Source organism: Aquarana catesbeiana, linkage group LG05 (assembly GCF_042186555.1).
Source record: "Aquarana catesbeiana isolate 2022-GZ linkage group LG05, ASM4218655v1, whole genome shotgun sequence".
In the NCBI taxonomy this organism is placed as follows: domain Eukaryota; kingdom Metazoa; phylum Chordata; class Amphibia; order Anura; family Ranidae; genus Aquarana; species Aquarana catesbeiana.
Window position 1 is genome coordinate 64086382 of NC_133328.1, and position 16912 is coordinate 64103293.

The window sequence follows — 16912 nt, forward strand, 5'->3', positions numbered from 1 at the left end:
CATTTAGTAGAATCAGTCTAATGATGTCGATTTGACTCTGTTTGCCATGTGCTAGAACTTATGTTATAGTAAATCAGCACTTTTTTGTGGTCAGGGCTGCTTGGTTTGTGTAATGACCTCATAAACCTGTTCTTTTCAGGAATGGTAATAAAACATAGACTTTAGCAAAATAAAAATGTGTGGGACTCCAGCGGGCCTGTTCTGAGGGAATTCTGGTTTTCAGAGTAAGCATTTTTGTGTATCATTTATTACAGTCCTGCGTTTTGGTGTTTTACTTGGATTAGTTTTTATGCGATATGGAAATTGTCTTTATTCACAGCTATATCAAGAGTTGCATGTCATAATTAATTTTAGGAGGTTTTATGAATGGTGTTTATATTATATGAAACTTGGATCATTAGGGGGTCCAGGCACCTAAAGCAAAGTTAATTTATATTACTAATTCTTTTTCTCTTAAAGGGGATTTGCAGTTCAAATGTAAATGCCACAATCTGTTGGGTACACATCCACAGATTATGTAAATGGAGGTTACCATCTTCAGCAGTCCTTTGTGGACAATTGGGGAACCTCTACGAAGTTGTGATCCTGAAGATACCAGTGCAAGGTTATTATTAAAGAGGTTGTCAGGGCCCCGCCCACCATGGGTTGTGTTCAGTTGTTGTTCAGCTGTACAGTGTGATGCATCAGAAAAAGCCCTGCTCCTACTCATACTCCTGTTTCTTACTCTACTCACCAAAGCACATGTACACTCTGCAGGACAGTGACTGAAAAGGTCCTATGAACCCAATATACAATTACCACCTTTACATTAGAGTTAGCCCCATCACATCAGAGTTTTCCCCCTGAACTTTAGAGTCCACCCTTTCACATCAGTGTCAGTCGCCTTCACATTGATATCAGCCCTCATCACATCAGTGTCAGACCCATCACATCAGTGTTAGACCCATAACATCAAGGTCAGCCCCGTCACATCAGAGTTTTCCCCCTGAACTTTAGAGTCCACCCCTTCACATCAGTGTCAGCCCCCTTCACATCGGTATCAGCCCCCATCACATCAGTGTCAGACCCATCACATCAAGGTCAGCCCTCATCTAATCAGTGAGAGCCCCTATCACATTACAGGCAGCCTTCTTTACAACAGGATCTTCAGTTCCCCTTCAAAAATAGAGTCCTACCTTCAAATCCTCACTGTGCCTGCAGCATCATGGCAGGGGTTGGGAGGTGGAGCAGGTCTGGGCAAAAGCAGGACCTATGTTCATATCTCCCAACTTTTTGAGATGAGAATGAGGAACACCTATCTGCAAAAGTATGCAGGCATAGGACATACCCCTTGCCGCGCCCCCTTAAAGGAGAGTTCTACAAAAAAACAAGATTGGTTAAACCCACAAGTGCTTTTTTTACCACTACTACTCCTTTATATTGGCTCTTGGAATATACAAATGCAGCAATTTAGAAATCAGATGAAAGGTTTAGCGCTGGAAAACACTTTTTGATAGATAAAAAGTGAATTTTATATACATCTATATAGATCAGACCAAAATTAGGGACAAATGAGGAGGAATGAGGAACAGAGGGACATTGCTCCAAATCAAGGACAGTTGGGAGCTATGCCTATGTTCTCTTCTGAATCAACACCCTGGATCAACCTTGTCCATTTTAATTGTGCCAGTGCACAGGCCACCAGCACCATAACAACAAATTACACCATGTATTCAGGTCTGCACCCCTGCTCCATGAAAATGAATGATGAAGTGCCGCAGACAGGGGCAGGGCACTGTGCAACCAGGCAGACTTGGCTTCGCTGAGGCTGTGCTGCCCCCCCGACCCTTCTGCTTCCTGATACCGGTGTCACTGGTCCTGGGGGGGCATGACTAAAATCTGGGGTGACGTTGGGTGTTTTTCAGGCGTTTTACAAGATGAAAACGATCAGGTGTGAATGCAGCCAAAGTTTAAACTGAAAAAAACACTTTTAAAGGCATTTGTATTATATACAGCCGCATTATATCATCCTCTAAAATTTAGTAGTAGTTTATATTCTCTATATAATCACATCTTGGTATGTTGGTGTATCAGTGGTCATCCTAATTAACCCATGGAAATATTTAGGTCAGGTTTAGGTGAATTGTAACTCTCCAGCTGTTGAAAACTCCCAGCATGGCAAGGCATACTAGATGCCTGGAGAGCCTTGGCTGTCAGTCTCTAATTTATATATCAGCTTCTTTGGTATAATTAGATGTTGGAAGCAGGTATCATTGTAACACTGAAAGAAGTTACACCATTCTGTTGGAATGAAGTGGGCATTCCAGCTTCAGTATGTCTGTACTGCCAGATGTCATGTCTGATTGGCAGTCAGTGTTGTTGCTCAGGTCTAAAAATACTGCAGAGCACACAATGACAGGTTTATAAGATCCAGGGCGGTAACATACTGTGAAATGCACATCGGTTTTGACATAAGCGGACATAGTACACATATTATGTTTTATGGATTTTACTAGTGATGCATACTGGGCAATGTACACATTGCTGTCTGAACATACTGAAAGCATCTTGAGTACAGTCAGCGTTAACGAACAGATTTATAACTGAATCCTTTTAAAGTATAACAGATGGTAGCGGTGCTGGGGGGAGCCATCTTGTCAGCTGAACCCTAGCTAACAAAGATACAGTGTTCAGAATGTAACAAATTTTAAATAGTTAGCTAAGACATTGACAAATTAAAAAAAAAAAAAACGCACCCAGCAATTTTTACATTTTTGGATAGAGAGAGGAAAGAGATAGAAATTCTTTTAGGTTTTATGAGCGGTGTTTGGTGGTATGTATGTCAAGTCCAGAAGTTTATTAAAAGTTATACTCAATGAAGCCAACTCATTTGGGAGTTTAGAGCATCCCCCTTCATCATGGCTATAAGGAAATAACACAAAGAATACAATAAACACACTTATCTAATTTCTGGGTATTGTAAGTAAATGGTTGTGTAGAGCAGTGTTTCTCTACTCCAGTCCTCAAGGCACCCCAACAGGTCATGTTTTCAGGATTTCCTTCAGATGAAACAGCTGTGGTAATTACTAAGGCAGTGAAACTGATCAAATCACCTGTGCAAAATAATAGAGAGCCTGAAAACATGACTTGTTGGGGCGCCTTGAGGACTGGAGTTGAGAAACACTGGTGTAGAGCAATGTTTCTCAACTCCAGTCCTCGAGTACCCCCAACAGGTCATGTTTTCAGGCTCTCCATTATTTTGCACAGGTGATTTTATCAGTTTCACTGCCTTAGTAATTACCACAGCCATTTCATCTGAGGGAAATCCTGAAAACACCTGTTGGGGTACTTGAGGACTGGAGTTGAGAAACATTGGTTTAGAGAATGCACAGTAAATTTTCAAAAATAATGTTAATTAACAGTATTAAGTATTACCATCTGTGTGTAATCCCCCTAATAATGGGATAGGTGTATTCACTGTGTATTCCCTACATGTATGAATGCATATTTATTAATACAGGTTGTTTTTTTATATTTAATACTTAGCAAGATATTTAATGTTCTCCCACCACTTGTGTTGCTGATCTCTGTTGCATTGAAGAGAAATTGCTAGCTACGAAACTGCAGGATCCGTTTGATTCCTGTTCCCATGGTGTGCTTAGTGGTTATTCCTGCCTAGGCCACTACTATGTACTGTATTCAGATAGCCAGTGGTTTCCCTTTAATGCAGCAGAGATTTTGCTGGTGCGAGTATTTAAAGTGGTTGTAAACCCTTACATACACCCACTGAAGTGGCTAGCCTCAGGTGATACACAGAGATAAAACAAATCCTCCTACATAAGTTGTACCTGTACCTTCTGAAGCCCTTTCTCCTCTACAGCATTTTAAAGTGTATAGTTTACACAGCATTTTTGCACTTTAGAAGGCAGGGGCAGAGATTGGATGTCACATACCGCACAGCATAGAGTGTAAACTGAGACCTGAGTGGAAGGAATGGATCCCCCCAAAACACAGTCCCGTAGGGAAACATTCCTGTTGTTTGCTGGGGTGGTAGGGCCATCTCTCAGAATTGTCTGGTGTCGGCATAGACTTTTAGAAGTGACTCATGCAGTTAGCAGAAGAGAGGAGACAGAAATCACATTAGCTGCTTTAGCTAGAGGCAAGTACACACTACAGAACACTATGTTTCAGAGGTTTACAACCACTTTAATGACTTACTTCCAGGTAAATGTTATTTTATACAGGTATTTTAGCCTCAAAGTCCCTTTAAGGGAAGACTGAGCAAAGCGGTTTGGGTGGAGGTGAGCTGGGACATACATGTGTAAGTGTTGTTTATCTTTGTTTCTACCATCCACTAATTGCACCACAAACTTCTACCTCCCGCTAAGTGTTCCTTTACGTTGACAATAACTTTTTCTGAAAAAGCCAGTACAATTAAAAATGACCAGGCAAAGGGCTCATCATGGAAACATTAAAGTCAGTGGATACATAGGGAAAATTATCAGAATTCACACATACATGTCTCTTAATCTCCCTCCGCCCAATATGCTTAAGCAGAGTTGTCCTGAAAGTATTAACACAATGTGAAATGAGATTGAACAAACAGTAGACACAGTTCTTCTTTCTTTAGCCATATCTTGCTTTTTCATTAGCCAAAGCTAGTCGTCGTATATTGGCGATGCAACCAGCAGAAGCCTCTTGGAGAACATCATCCATGGAGCCAACCATATCAATCAACAGCTGAAAAAGAAAGAAAGTGACATGTGGCATGACAGGCAAAAAAAAAATAAATGGAGAAATCTGTTCATCATCTATGGCCAGCTTAAGGCCTCTATCTCACATGCATGCATATACAATGGCCAATTTAGACAGGAACCAGAGCATCCCAAGGAAACACAGGGAGAACATGCAAATTCCATGCAATAGTATCCTGGTTGGTCAAAAAAAAGGAAAAGGCGAGTGTCAAAAAAATCGTAGAGCCAATGTGTTTCAGCTGTCAGGCCTTATTCATGGCAGAGACCTTTTCAGGATGAGTGCCCTGCTTCTGAGGTGGAAAATTACTACTTGGAGGTGGTAGCTTGGACACACTTGCTTCAATATCCTGGTTGGGATTCAAACCAAAAACACTAATGTTGCAAGACAGGAGTGCTAATCACAAAGTCACTGTGCTGCCCAATAGGTTACACTATAGAATACTGCTTAGCCGAACAGAAGGGTCGGTACCAAATTTTAGCTTTACCTGGATGACCTCCTTTCAATAGGTTCAAATACAGAAGCCTGTTTTCAACAAGACGTTATTTGGCTAAAGCTTGTATTGTTTCAGTTTTTTTCCTCAGCTTGTTTTGACGTGGGGAATACTATAGCTGTTTCTTTATGAATAGAAGCCAGTATAAAGTGTGGCTTAATGTTCTCCTTTACCTCACCGGCTATGTTATCATGTAAATATGCAGCATGCATGCTTTTCCACCACAAAATTACTGAGCATAGAGATTGTAAAATCTCAACTAAAATGTAACTCAAAGCCAGCATGGTCTAATGAGATTAAGTCTATGGGGCAGAATTACTATTTAAATACTGTCTCGGTAGATGAAATTCATCTTATTGCATTTAGCAATTTAAACAACTATGCTTTTCTTGCCCCAATGTGCATTAGGAATGCAATAAAAATAATTAGAATGAAAAAGTAACCTTTGCAGATATATTCCAACTTATAAATAAATGGAGACATTCAGACTGTACGTGACAAGACTTGAAGTTCAGAAATAACTAATAAATAACCTTCTTAAAACTTAAGTCCAGGCAAATATATCAAAAACACCACTTAGTTCACGAAAGTATTTCTTAGAAAAAAAGAAAAAATCACAAAAATACTTTTCAATTCAGCCAATGTAATTAACTGAGATTTTTCTTAATGCTTAGTCACCCATTGCCAGCTAAAGGTTGGCTGTAGCAGTGTCTGCTTTGTAAAAAGTTGAAGGGTTGAGGGGATGATATAGTGGTAACTGTCATAAAGGCAAATCTTAGAGTGTTGTCAGTTTCATTATATAACCTTTATATAATATACTTGCATAACCTTTTTGTGCATTTAGCTGTTTGACAGAAGCCATCCTTAAGAGGGACTTTATATTAGTTTTACATTAATGTTTCACATATATATAGATTATATATATATATATATATATATATCTATATATAGATCTAGATAGATAGATAGATAGATAGATAGATAGATAGATAGATAGATAGATAGATAGATAGATAGATAGATAGATAGATAGACATGAGAAAGGATTTCCAGAGTACTACGTACTAGCTAAACAAGGGATCATCAAAGCGCTCACTAAGGGGTTGATTTACTAAAGGCAAATAGACTGTGCACTCTGCAAGAGCAGTTGCTCTAGAGTTTAGTAAATAAGCAGAAGTTCTGCCGACTTCCATCATCTAATCATGTGATTTGGTATTCTTTGCAAAGTGAAGCTTTACCTAATCTACTACGCTCTGGAGCAACTGCAGTTTGCAACGTACACAGTCTATTTGCCCTTAGTAAATCAACCCCTAAGAGCCTTTTTTTGGTCATGCCCGTTATAAATAAATGAATAATTAATAAAGAAATGATGTACAAAGCCACTACACATTTTCTGTAAGCCATTAGAACTGAAGCCTAAATTCTCAAAAAAAGAGATCACTTTTTGCTGCAACACCCAGGGATCCCCAACGTATGGAAAAATCGATCAATATCAAAAGGAAAGTAGCGAATGGGCTGACCCTTTAAAGCTTATCTATAGTCAAAATTTAAAGTCATATATTAATTTCTACGTAGTATTTAGTTTTTTTCTAGCCTACTTCTATGACTCTGAACAATCTTGGAGTTTTTAAACTTACGTTGTGAAAATCCCCACACATTTATTTGCTTGAATTCTGTAATACATAGTCATTATGTCACTATTCGCACTATGTGGGTAGGCACTGCTGTGTCACACATTTCACAGAGCCTGCCTTCTGAACTACAGAGGTACTGAGATGAGGAGTTTTGAGGAGGAGGAGTCATTGCAGGAATCACTGTTTGCAGGCAGCAAAGGTACTATGGGATATGTAGTCCTTATAAATTGAAACAGCAGAAGAGAAGCTGCAAACCATGCAGGGAGTCCAGGAAGTTGTGAAAAAGGATGGCCAGAAGACAGGCAGCACTCACAACATGAAAGGAGATTTTCCAAGCAAACTTATATTGGGTTGTCAAAAATAACCATTGTTTGCATTGTCATTACAAAGCTGATGTTATAAAACAAAGGTGTATGCTGTGACTATAGAACTCATTTGCTGAACCTAAGTGATTATGTTGTTAAATCTGTACAAAAAAATTAAATCCTCAATACTCAAATCAACAATTAATACTCAGCTGCCAATCTCAGTATTGTCCAACAATCCTGGGCATGTCAGATTTCCAGTCCCCTGCTACTCTTAGTGGTTTGACCCACTGACCCCTAACATAGGGGACAGCATGATAGACCACAGGATACAGTGAGGAACTGGGATCTTTAGCTTGCATTTTCTCCTGATTACTTCACAGATTGGGACATTGGCAGTGGGACTGGTGAGTATTTAATGTCTTAATGTCCCTATATTAGCAGAACTATGTAATGCCAAAGACATACATTAGTAAACGGTTGGCATAAGTGTACAATTTGACCATCTAAGAATGCTTTTGGCTCAGTTTCTCCCCAAGACAGCAATGTTCCAGCTGCATTAGGGCAATGCAAGAAGAAGACGACGGGTGTTTAAGCTGCTGAATTACTTTACTCCTCTGAGAAAGTTCACTTGAAACTGCTGTGTACTTTCCCATAGACTCTGGATTATTGCCCAATTCCCCCAAAAAATGCCACACTTGGAGATTTTTATCCTATGTCTATGGGCACTGTTAGACGTCTATTAGATTTGATTTCAGATTGTGTTCAGCACAGCAGACAACCATAAACAAAGGCAGCAGATTAAAGTGAAATTCAGTGTGTACTTTGTAGAGGGAACATAATGGAATTCACCGAAACTGTCCAAAAAAGGTACTACTTGGATGGCGGTGGACAATGACAGGTCTGTTGGATTGCGCTGTAAACATTCTTTTATGTTAACTGCTCCAATGAAAGCCTTCCCCTCTGATAAAACACAGCAGATCTTCTACTCGTACTGACAATGTGGCTGATAACCACAAGGAAATCTGTTATCACTCATCCCAGCTGCATAGTTTACTTATGGCTAAAACACAGCACAGAGCTCTGAACTGCTGAACACAGGCATAAATTGAAGGCAGACGCTGCTTCTGTCTGATGTCCCAGGACTTGGGAGATATAAGTGAATTTTCAGGTGTATTCTCAGCGGTAGAGGTGTTAGGCATAATAGAAATTAATCTTTTCAGTCCATGCTACATTAAGGACACATAAGGACACGGTTAAGAAAAGCAAGCTGTTGCTGCTGCTCCTCTGTTGTGCACTGATGATATGAATAACTGATTGGTTTCTATGGGTTACAGCTACCTGCAGCATTTTTACCACAATAATTAACATTTTTTGTCAAACATTTGAAAGCAGCCAATATCAACTTTGCCTTAAGCTCCAAATTTTAGATCTATAGCCCTGGTCATCACCCCTCACCCTATGGCTTCATTTCTTAGCAAGTCACATAAGTTTGCAGGTCAACAGTATCGATTTTACTGGCTGCTTAGGCCATACACAGTTCAAATCTCAGCCGGTTCAGCAGGAACAGGCCGAGATTCAAACCCTTGTGGGCAGGATGAATGTAGCAGTAGCTGCTATAGCCGCTAGCAATAATCACTGTCTTCTGGTCGGGATGGCTTTCCCCGTCCCCCAAGGGAGAAGACAATGGCCAGGCAGGAGGGATTCCTGCATCAACACTCACTATGTTGATGGGGGATTCAAGCTAATTTCTTTTCTGCAACCCATGGTTGCAGGAAAGAAATTTGCTTTGTGTATGGCTGACCTTACTTGCTTGTGCTCAATGTCTGAAAAAATTGGTGATGAACCGCGCACCCTTAGGGTAAATATTTGAAATGCAATGATGTGAACAGCAACTGGGTGTCCCCAGTGGATGATAGTGATAATATGTTATAAAAACAATTCAAAATTGCAAACAAATAAACATAAAAAAATCACAAAAAAATCATAAAAAAGACCACCTAGTATTTCGGTGGATAACAAAAATGTGCAGCATCCAAAAGATAAATGTATAATATATACATGTATAATATATAAATGTATAAATAAAGTCCAATAATTCATCAAATAGTATTAGTAGTATAGTTTCCAATGGCACGATGATCTCCTGACTGCAACAAACAAGTGACTTTAAATCTTCCTCCACCAACACCGGTCACTCAGCCTACCCACCAGAGATACATGACTCCCATTACAGAAGTCATGTATAGCCTTAGGGTGCAAGATATTCCCATGATCCGTCACAGTACCCGGTTTTGGAGCCTCCAAACGATCATCAAAAGGGTTCCCGCCAAATCTCCGGACAACAGGATCAAAAAGTAAAGAAGGAACAATCTCCCATGGTGAAGTATGTTGGTGTTTTATTAAAATTAAGCACTAAAAACACTTTACAAGTGTGCAAGGTATAAAAAGAAACAAGTGGCCGCGGGGACACCGTTGTGCGCTCCGCCTGCATTCCACTATGGGCGTAAGTGACGTATCACGCTCAACCACATCCAACGCATTTCGTCAGCACATCTGACGTCATCAGGGGTTACATCTGGCTGAGATTCGAACCATTAGTGGGCAGGCTGAATGTAGAAGTGGCTGCTATAACCGCTAGCGATAATCACTGTCTTCTCCCGGCCTAGATGGCTTGTCCCGCCCCCCCCATCGGACAATGGCCAGGCAGGAGGGATTCCTGCATCAACACTTACTGTGTTGATGGGGAATTCGAGCAAATTTCTTTTCTGCAACGCGTGGTTTTACTTGTTAGTGCTCAATGACTGCCTAAGCCGGATGGTGAGAATAACAACCAGACAAATACTGTGATGTAAAAGAAGTTTACAATATTAGCTGCTCTATTTATTGACAGATTTTCTTTCAAGAGAAACTGTCACTAAGTAATATATATAAAATATAGGAATTGGAATTGCTCCAGCTAGTCAGTTCTTTAACTTATAAATGGGTCTCAGAAAGTTCCTTTATTTATTAAAGTATAACTAAAGGCAAAACTTTTTTTTTTTAGTTTTGGATATAGTGGAGAGGGATTAGAACACCTGTTAGTTTTTATTGCTGTCGGCATCCCCGTTAGGAAGATTCACCCTCTCTTTGTGTCCTGTTTACCATTATCATTTAAAGCGAAAGTAAAAAAAAATGTTGGGTTGTCCCCAGAAAAGTAATAAAGGGGCAATTTTCTAATAGAGACACTAGTTCTGGTGACCTTGGGGTCACCAAGGATATCCTGTGTCACGGAACGTCCCTCACTCCGCTTGAGTGCTTCCGTCAGTATACCGCTTCCTAAGTTCTGGAACACGAGTCCAATGGATCTGGCTATAGGAACCCCCAAGAACTAGACAACACCAGTCTTGGAGTACATCAGGACTAACTCTTTATTTGAGATCTCACACACATTTATACAGCAGGCTGACCCAAAGCTAACCTAATTAACATGAGCTAATTTACTACAAAATTTACCCAGACCAGATGACAGACTTGTGGGCACCGAGCTTCACACAGTAGTATAAACACAATAGCTGGAGCTAATTACAATTAACAATACAAACAACAATCTAATTAACCTAATTAACATGAGCTCCAATAGGAGTCGTCCCGTCTCCTACATTGTATAGAGGACAATGTGATCAGCTCATTCAATTAACATAAACACAGGTAGTTGGAGTTGATGACACCAGCATCTTCTCACAGGATGTGTCCCAACAGTATAATTCAGTCTTATCATTCTAATATGGCATATAAAGGGTTCCCAGAGTCTGTGTGTTTTGGGGGGACATGGAGCTGAATCCAAAGTAACACCAACCCCAGGGTCCCCAGGCATACAGCTCACAGAGAGCACCATTCCCCCAAATGCTAGGGCCCATAATCGGTGGGCAAGAGGCTTGCGTTCAGTCTCCTCCAATAGCCTCTGTCCCGGGTGAGTCTGTCACATTTCTCCCCCATCAAAGGTTGACTAACAAGGTCCCAGACCTCCTCCTGGTCTGGACATGCGTTAGTCAGGCAGAGTGAACTCACATAGTCTTCCCGCATGATCTCCTTTCTTGGCTGCAAGGAATAGTTGACCTCAGTAGGTGTGGGGCAGAGGTCATTTACTCTCTGTCTGGCTGCCAGGGCTTCAGCTGGATTGTTTTTAACAGTCCTTGGCTCGGTCTGCTGCTGAGCAGAGGGGCCGAACACCCCAGCTTCCTGAAGCTGTAGAGAGACACTAGGTGCTAGGCAGAGGCCAGCGGTGCTCTGCCCTGTTGCCAGCGATTCAGCTGGGAGTAGCAGCTCCACTACATCAGCTTGTCGTCGGAGAGAGGGGCCAACTGCCCCGGCTCCCTGGAACTCCACAGTTGTTGCCGGTGCTGGGCAGAGGTTGGTAGCACTCTGCTCTGTTGCCAGCACTTCTGCTGGGGACTCCGCATCCTCCGCTCCAGCTAACCGTTGGGGCAGGAGGCTGGCTTCCTCCACTCCCAAACTGTGTAGTTGCCTTTGGAAAAGGGAGCCGTCTGCTTCCTTTTCCATTCCCTCATCTGGCTGCTGGGATGACATGTCGATGGTACTGTCTCCCAGGTGCACGGATCTTTGCTGGGGAGGAAAGTCCGCTTCCTCCACCCTGGCCGACTGTTGGGGAGGGACAACACACATCTCCTCTCCCTTCTCCCCCTGTATCTGCTGCTGGTAAGTGAATGCCACCTTCTCACCCTGAGCCTCCGAAACTGCCACAGGTGTGGGGCAGAGGTCTTGGACCCTCTGTCCGGTTGCCAGCACTTCTGCTGGGGGTTTGCTAGGTGGTTCCTCCTCCACAGAAACGTCTATTAAACCCCCAGTCTCTGGAATTGGTAAAAGTGTGGGACAGAGGTCTTGGACCCTCTGTTCAGTTACCAGATCTTCAGCTGGAGAAGTTTCTTTTAACTCCATAGATGCTGCTGGCAGAAAATCACATGTCCCTGTCAGTGTTGTGGGAGAAAGGCCGACTACCTCTTCTCTCAAGAAGGCCGAAGCCACTGTTGGTGCTGGGCAGAACACAGTGAACTTTGGCCCTGATAGCAGCTCTTCTGCTGGAGGCTCATCAGGTTGTTCTTCCTCAGCAGAAAAGTCTATCAAATCCCATGTCTCTGCAACTGATGTCTGGGGATAGAGGTTCACCATCTCCTGTCCATGGAACCTAGAAGATGCTATCATTTCTGGGCAGAGGTTAGCAGAGTTCTGCCCTGTTGTCAGCACTTCAGGTTTGGGGATAGCAATCTCCGGATTTTCCACTGCCGATTCTCTGGCATGCTGCTGAACTTGTTCTAGCAGTTTCCTGTATGCCCTTTCCAGATGCTGTTCCTTCCTTAGCAAATGGTCCAGATCAGGTTTGAGCTCTGAGACCCCTGCAAGACCGAGCATAGACTCTCTATATTCTCTCAGGTCCTCAAGGTCAGGTTCCCCTTCATCGCCAAACATAAAATGATCTGTAAGGGTCTCCCACAGCAATCCAGGGCCGCCAAAGTCATATCCCTCCGGAGAGCATTCTGTTGTCTCCCCTAAATATCCCTCCTCTGCGTGCCATTGCAGAGCCCGATAACGATTGTCCAGCTCTATCTCCTGCTGGACCAGCCTGTCCAACTCAGTCACCCATTGCTCCTGGGGCCGCTCTCCCAGGAATGCCATCCACAATGCCCGTTGGTCACTGGCCCGTTGCTCTTGGGTTGGAAAGCACTTGCCCCGTTTTATACCAGCGAGCTGAAGGGCTCCAATCCAGAGCTTCACCCGAATCAGCTGCCTGAGCTCCAGGTATTCATCCTCAGAAACCGTTCTGGTGTATGTTGAAAGGATGATCTGCAGCAGCCCCGGGAACTCTGATGCCAGGTCCATATCTCCGCTGGGGTGACTGACGTCTGCTATGCTGATCTTGGATCCAGTTGGAGGTTTGGATGTCCCAGACTGCAGGAAGCTTTCCCGCTGCTTGCCACCAATGTCACGGAACGTCCCTCACTCCGCTTGAGTGCTTCCGTCAGTATACCGCTTCCTAAGTTCTGGAACACGAGTCCAATGGATCTGGCTATAGGAACCCCCAAGAACTAGACAACACCAGTCTTGGAGTACATCAGGACTAACTCTTTATTTGAGATCTCACACACATTTATACAGCAGGCTGACCCAAAGCTAACCTAATTAACATGAGCTAATTTACTACAAAATTTACCCAGACCAGATGACAGACTTGTGGGCACCGAGCTTCACACAGTAGTATAAACACAATAGCTGGAGCTAATTACAATTAACAATACAAACAACAATCTAATTAACCTAATTAACATGAGCTCCAATAGGAGTCGTCCCGTCTCCTACATTGTATAGAGGACAATGTGATCAGCTCATTCAATTAACATAAACACAGGTAGTTGGAGTTGATGACACCAGCATCTCCTCACAGGATGTGTCCCAACAGTATAATTCAGTCTTATCATTCTAATATGGCATATAAAGGGTTCCCAGAGTCTGTGTGTTTTTGGGGGGACATGGAGCTGAATCCAAAGTAACACCAACCCCAGGGTCCCCAGGCATACAGCTCACAGAGAGCACCATTCCCCCAAATGCTAGGGCCCATAATCGGTGGGCAAGAGGCTTGCGTTCAGTCCCCTCCAATAGCCTCTGTCCCGGGTGAGTCTGTCACATCCTGTAATTTACAGGGATTTCTGTTCACTTCCTGTTTGGCTATGGGACAGGAAGTAAAAGTAAATCTCCCCAATGGGACACAGATGGCAAAAATAAGCTGACAGGAGTTATAACCCTATCTTACTCTATCCAAAATGAAAAATAAAAAAGGTTTGCCTATAGTTCTACTTTAATATTTTAATTATAATTTATTTATATTTACTTAATTTAATTATGATTGTTTTAGTACACAGAGCACTGGAGTCTATAAGATACCTTTGGTTGGATAATGTGATGATGTCAATATATAATAAAATGTACTGGTAAGGGCTGTCCAAAGCCATAAATTAGTTTAATTAAATTGCATACTCATTACACACTGTGAATAGCCACCTGATGGTCTCATTCCACAAAAACAAGACTTGGTAGATTCTAGGGAGTTAATTCACCTGACAATTTCTTATACATCTTAGAGCAGCCTTTTTCAACCAAGGTTCTGTGGAACCCTAGGGTTCCTCTAGAGCAAGGGTCTCCAATCTTTCTAAACAAAGGGGAAATTTACAGTCCTTCAGAATTTAGGGGGGCCTGACTGTGGCCAGTGGGAGTAAAAAATGCCTCAGTGTCAGTGGAAGTAATCATCCCATCACTGGAATTAGTAGGAGGACTAGTGCCCCTTTGTTAGTGTCAGTGGGGTAAATATTGCCCCAACAATGGTGTCAGTGGTACAGCGCCTTGTATTAGTGGGAAAATAGTGCCCCAAAAGCCGGATAGAGGCAAGCAAAGGGCTGCATTCGGCCCTTGGGCTGCTGTTTGGAGACCATTGTTCTAGAGGCTAATAGGGGTTCCTTGAGCAAAGAGCAATGTCTAACTAGGGGGGAGAACAGTGGGACTTTATATGAAGCAAGTGAGGTAAATGGGAACAAATATGTATGGCTAGTGACTGGTAATAATATGCAAACTGCTATATAATAGTAAATTGTAAACCTTGCTTGCTTCATATAAAGTCCCACTGTTCTCCCCCCTAGTTAACCTTGCAATTTAGGGATGGAGGCTATGAATTCTATTTTCATAACCTCATACGAAGTCCCAGATGGTTTTATCCTTTATCAATTTAATAGGGATGGAAGTATGAGTATATATACTCCCCTCATTGTGTTCAGACACACTGTGTGTTTTGGTTGTGAGGACACTATGCACCACTGAGTTTAGTACACCGATTTAGACATTAAGGCAATTTATGTTCTTTTTCCTTCTGACTTTCCACACCTTGGACTTCTATTGTGTTTTTTTCTTTAAGGGCTACTATTGTGATTTCCCCACCTTGTATTTTTATTTACATCTCAGGTCCTACTTTCTTTACTTTATCCTACCTTGCTGATTTCACCTCTTATCACTGCTTGGCACCACCTATGGTTCATCTCACATATCTATTAGGTATATTACACTGTGATTTGATCAATCACTATCATATATATTTATTTACTTTATATAGGTTTTGGTGATGTCATCCATATCACCTTCATTCATGGGATATCACACTCCTCTGATTATCTGTTCCCTGTTTGGGTTGTCATCTTTGTGCTCTGGGTTTACTGCCTCCCGTGACTGATGATTACCCCAGCTGGCATCCAGTCTTCACCGTTTCACACCTAGACTCTTACTTGATCCCTAGTAGGGTGGGTTCCTTTCCACTACCCTCTTTTTGTATCTCCCTCTCCCATGCTGAGACAAAGTGTTTACTTACAATTTACATTATCTATTTACATCTTTAGATACCCACATTACATCTGCTCCTGATGAATGGAGCTATTCCACGAAACGCGTTGAGCAATTGGATGCTACTCACGTTGTTACCATCTAGGAATAATTTGCAATCCTACTGTATGATGCAGATACTATGTATATGTTTTACATTTTGTTATTCATATGGATCAAAAGAGTCTGGCAATACCATGTAGTAATATTATTTTTATGCCATTATACTTGTATGTATTACAATATGGAATAAATATTTTATCGTTATATAAAAGTATTCCTTGTTTCCAATTTACTATTGTATAGCAGTTTGCATATTATTACCAGTCACTAGCCAGACATATTTGTACCCATTTACCTTGCTTGCTTCATGTAAAGTCCCACTGTTCTCCCCCCTAGTTAGTCTTGAAATTTAGGGATGGAAGCTATGAATTCTATTGTTATAGCCTCATACAAAGTCCCACGCGGTTTGATACCTTATCAATGAGCAATGTCTGCCTTTAAGTTAAGTAATCGCTGTCAACAATGATCTTTTTAGCTATCTGGAAGAGAGAATTCTTCCCAATGACCACAAGTGTAAAGGTGCAAACCTCCCAGAGACCCTCACACTAATGTAACATGAGCTGTAGAAATAGTAATTATTTGCAGGGGTTTACTGAGACCGTAAAGTTATTTCTAGAGTTTTTTCATGTTAAGAAGATTGAGAAAAGCAGTCTTAGAGACTCCATTGATGATTTCCCGGTTAGTACTTGTTGTTGCCATTATTAGGGGTTCCAATTACTCTGCTGGATTTTTAATTTCTTTAAGGGCTTCAGCTACGGTGATATTTTAATTTTGATGGACTGATCCTTTAATGCTAACATAATTATTTCACTGTTGTAAAAGAATTGTGCTTAGTAAGAGCACATGTGTTCCAGTTTATTTTGGTACTGAAACTGACAAATAACTTTAGCTTACCACTTAATTAATGAAGAAGCCTGTTAAGCACACAGAGGTAATAGATGGACCACATATCCAAGAACTGTTAGAAAATCCTGCCATTGGTCTGTTTGTCCAGTACAGTGCTCCCAAGGCAGGGCATTCGATTCTGCACACAAGAGTAATACAAATGATCAGGTATGCAGCATTAATGCTCAGAGATACTGCAACCCATGTGCACTATTATACAAATCATGGTTCTCCGAGCTTTCCAGTGTATTGGTTTTTGCAATATTTGTAAGGAATTTTTGGGTGCACATCAAGAAAACTTACTGTACACCCCTTTTCATGCTAAAGTGTACAGGGCTTAGACTTAATGGGAATGTATAATGTTTTAGTATATGTTTTAATTTTAT

General features: G+C 41.6%; 1 protein-coding gene across 2 annotated transcripts in view; it reads right to left on the reverse strand.

Moving 5' to 3' along the window:
- Positions 1 to 3240: 3240 nt before the first annotated feature.
- Positions 3241 to 16912, reverse strand: part of ODAD2 (outer dynein arm docking complex subunit 2) — a 295659-nt gene continuing 281987 nt past the window's right edge. For both annotated transcript variants that reach the window (XM_073629836.1, XM_073629837.1), the window contains one exon: positions 3241 to 4719. In XM_073629836.1, coding sequence (XP_073485937.1) covers positions 4606 to 4719 — 114 coding nt within the window. In that variant the 3' untranslated portion in view covers positions 3241 to 4605. The remainder of the gene's footprint in view (positions 4720 to 16912) is intronic.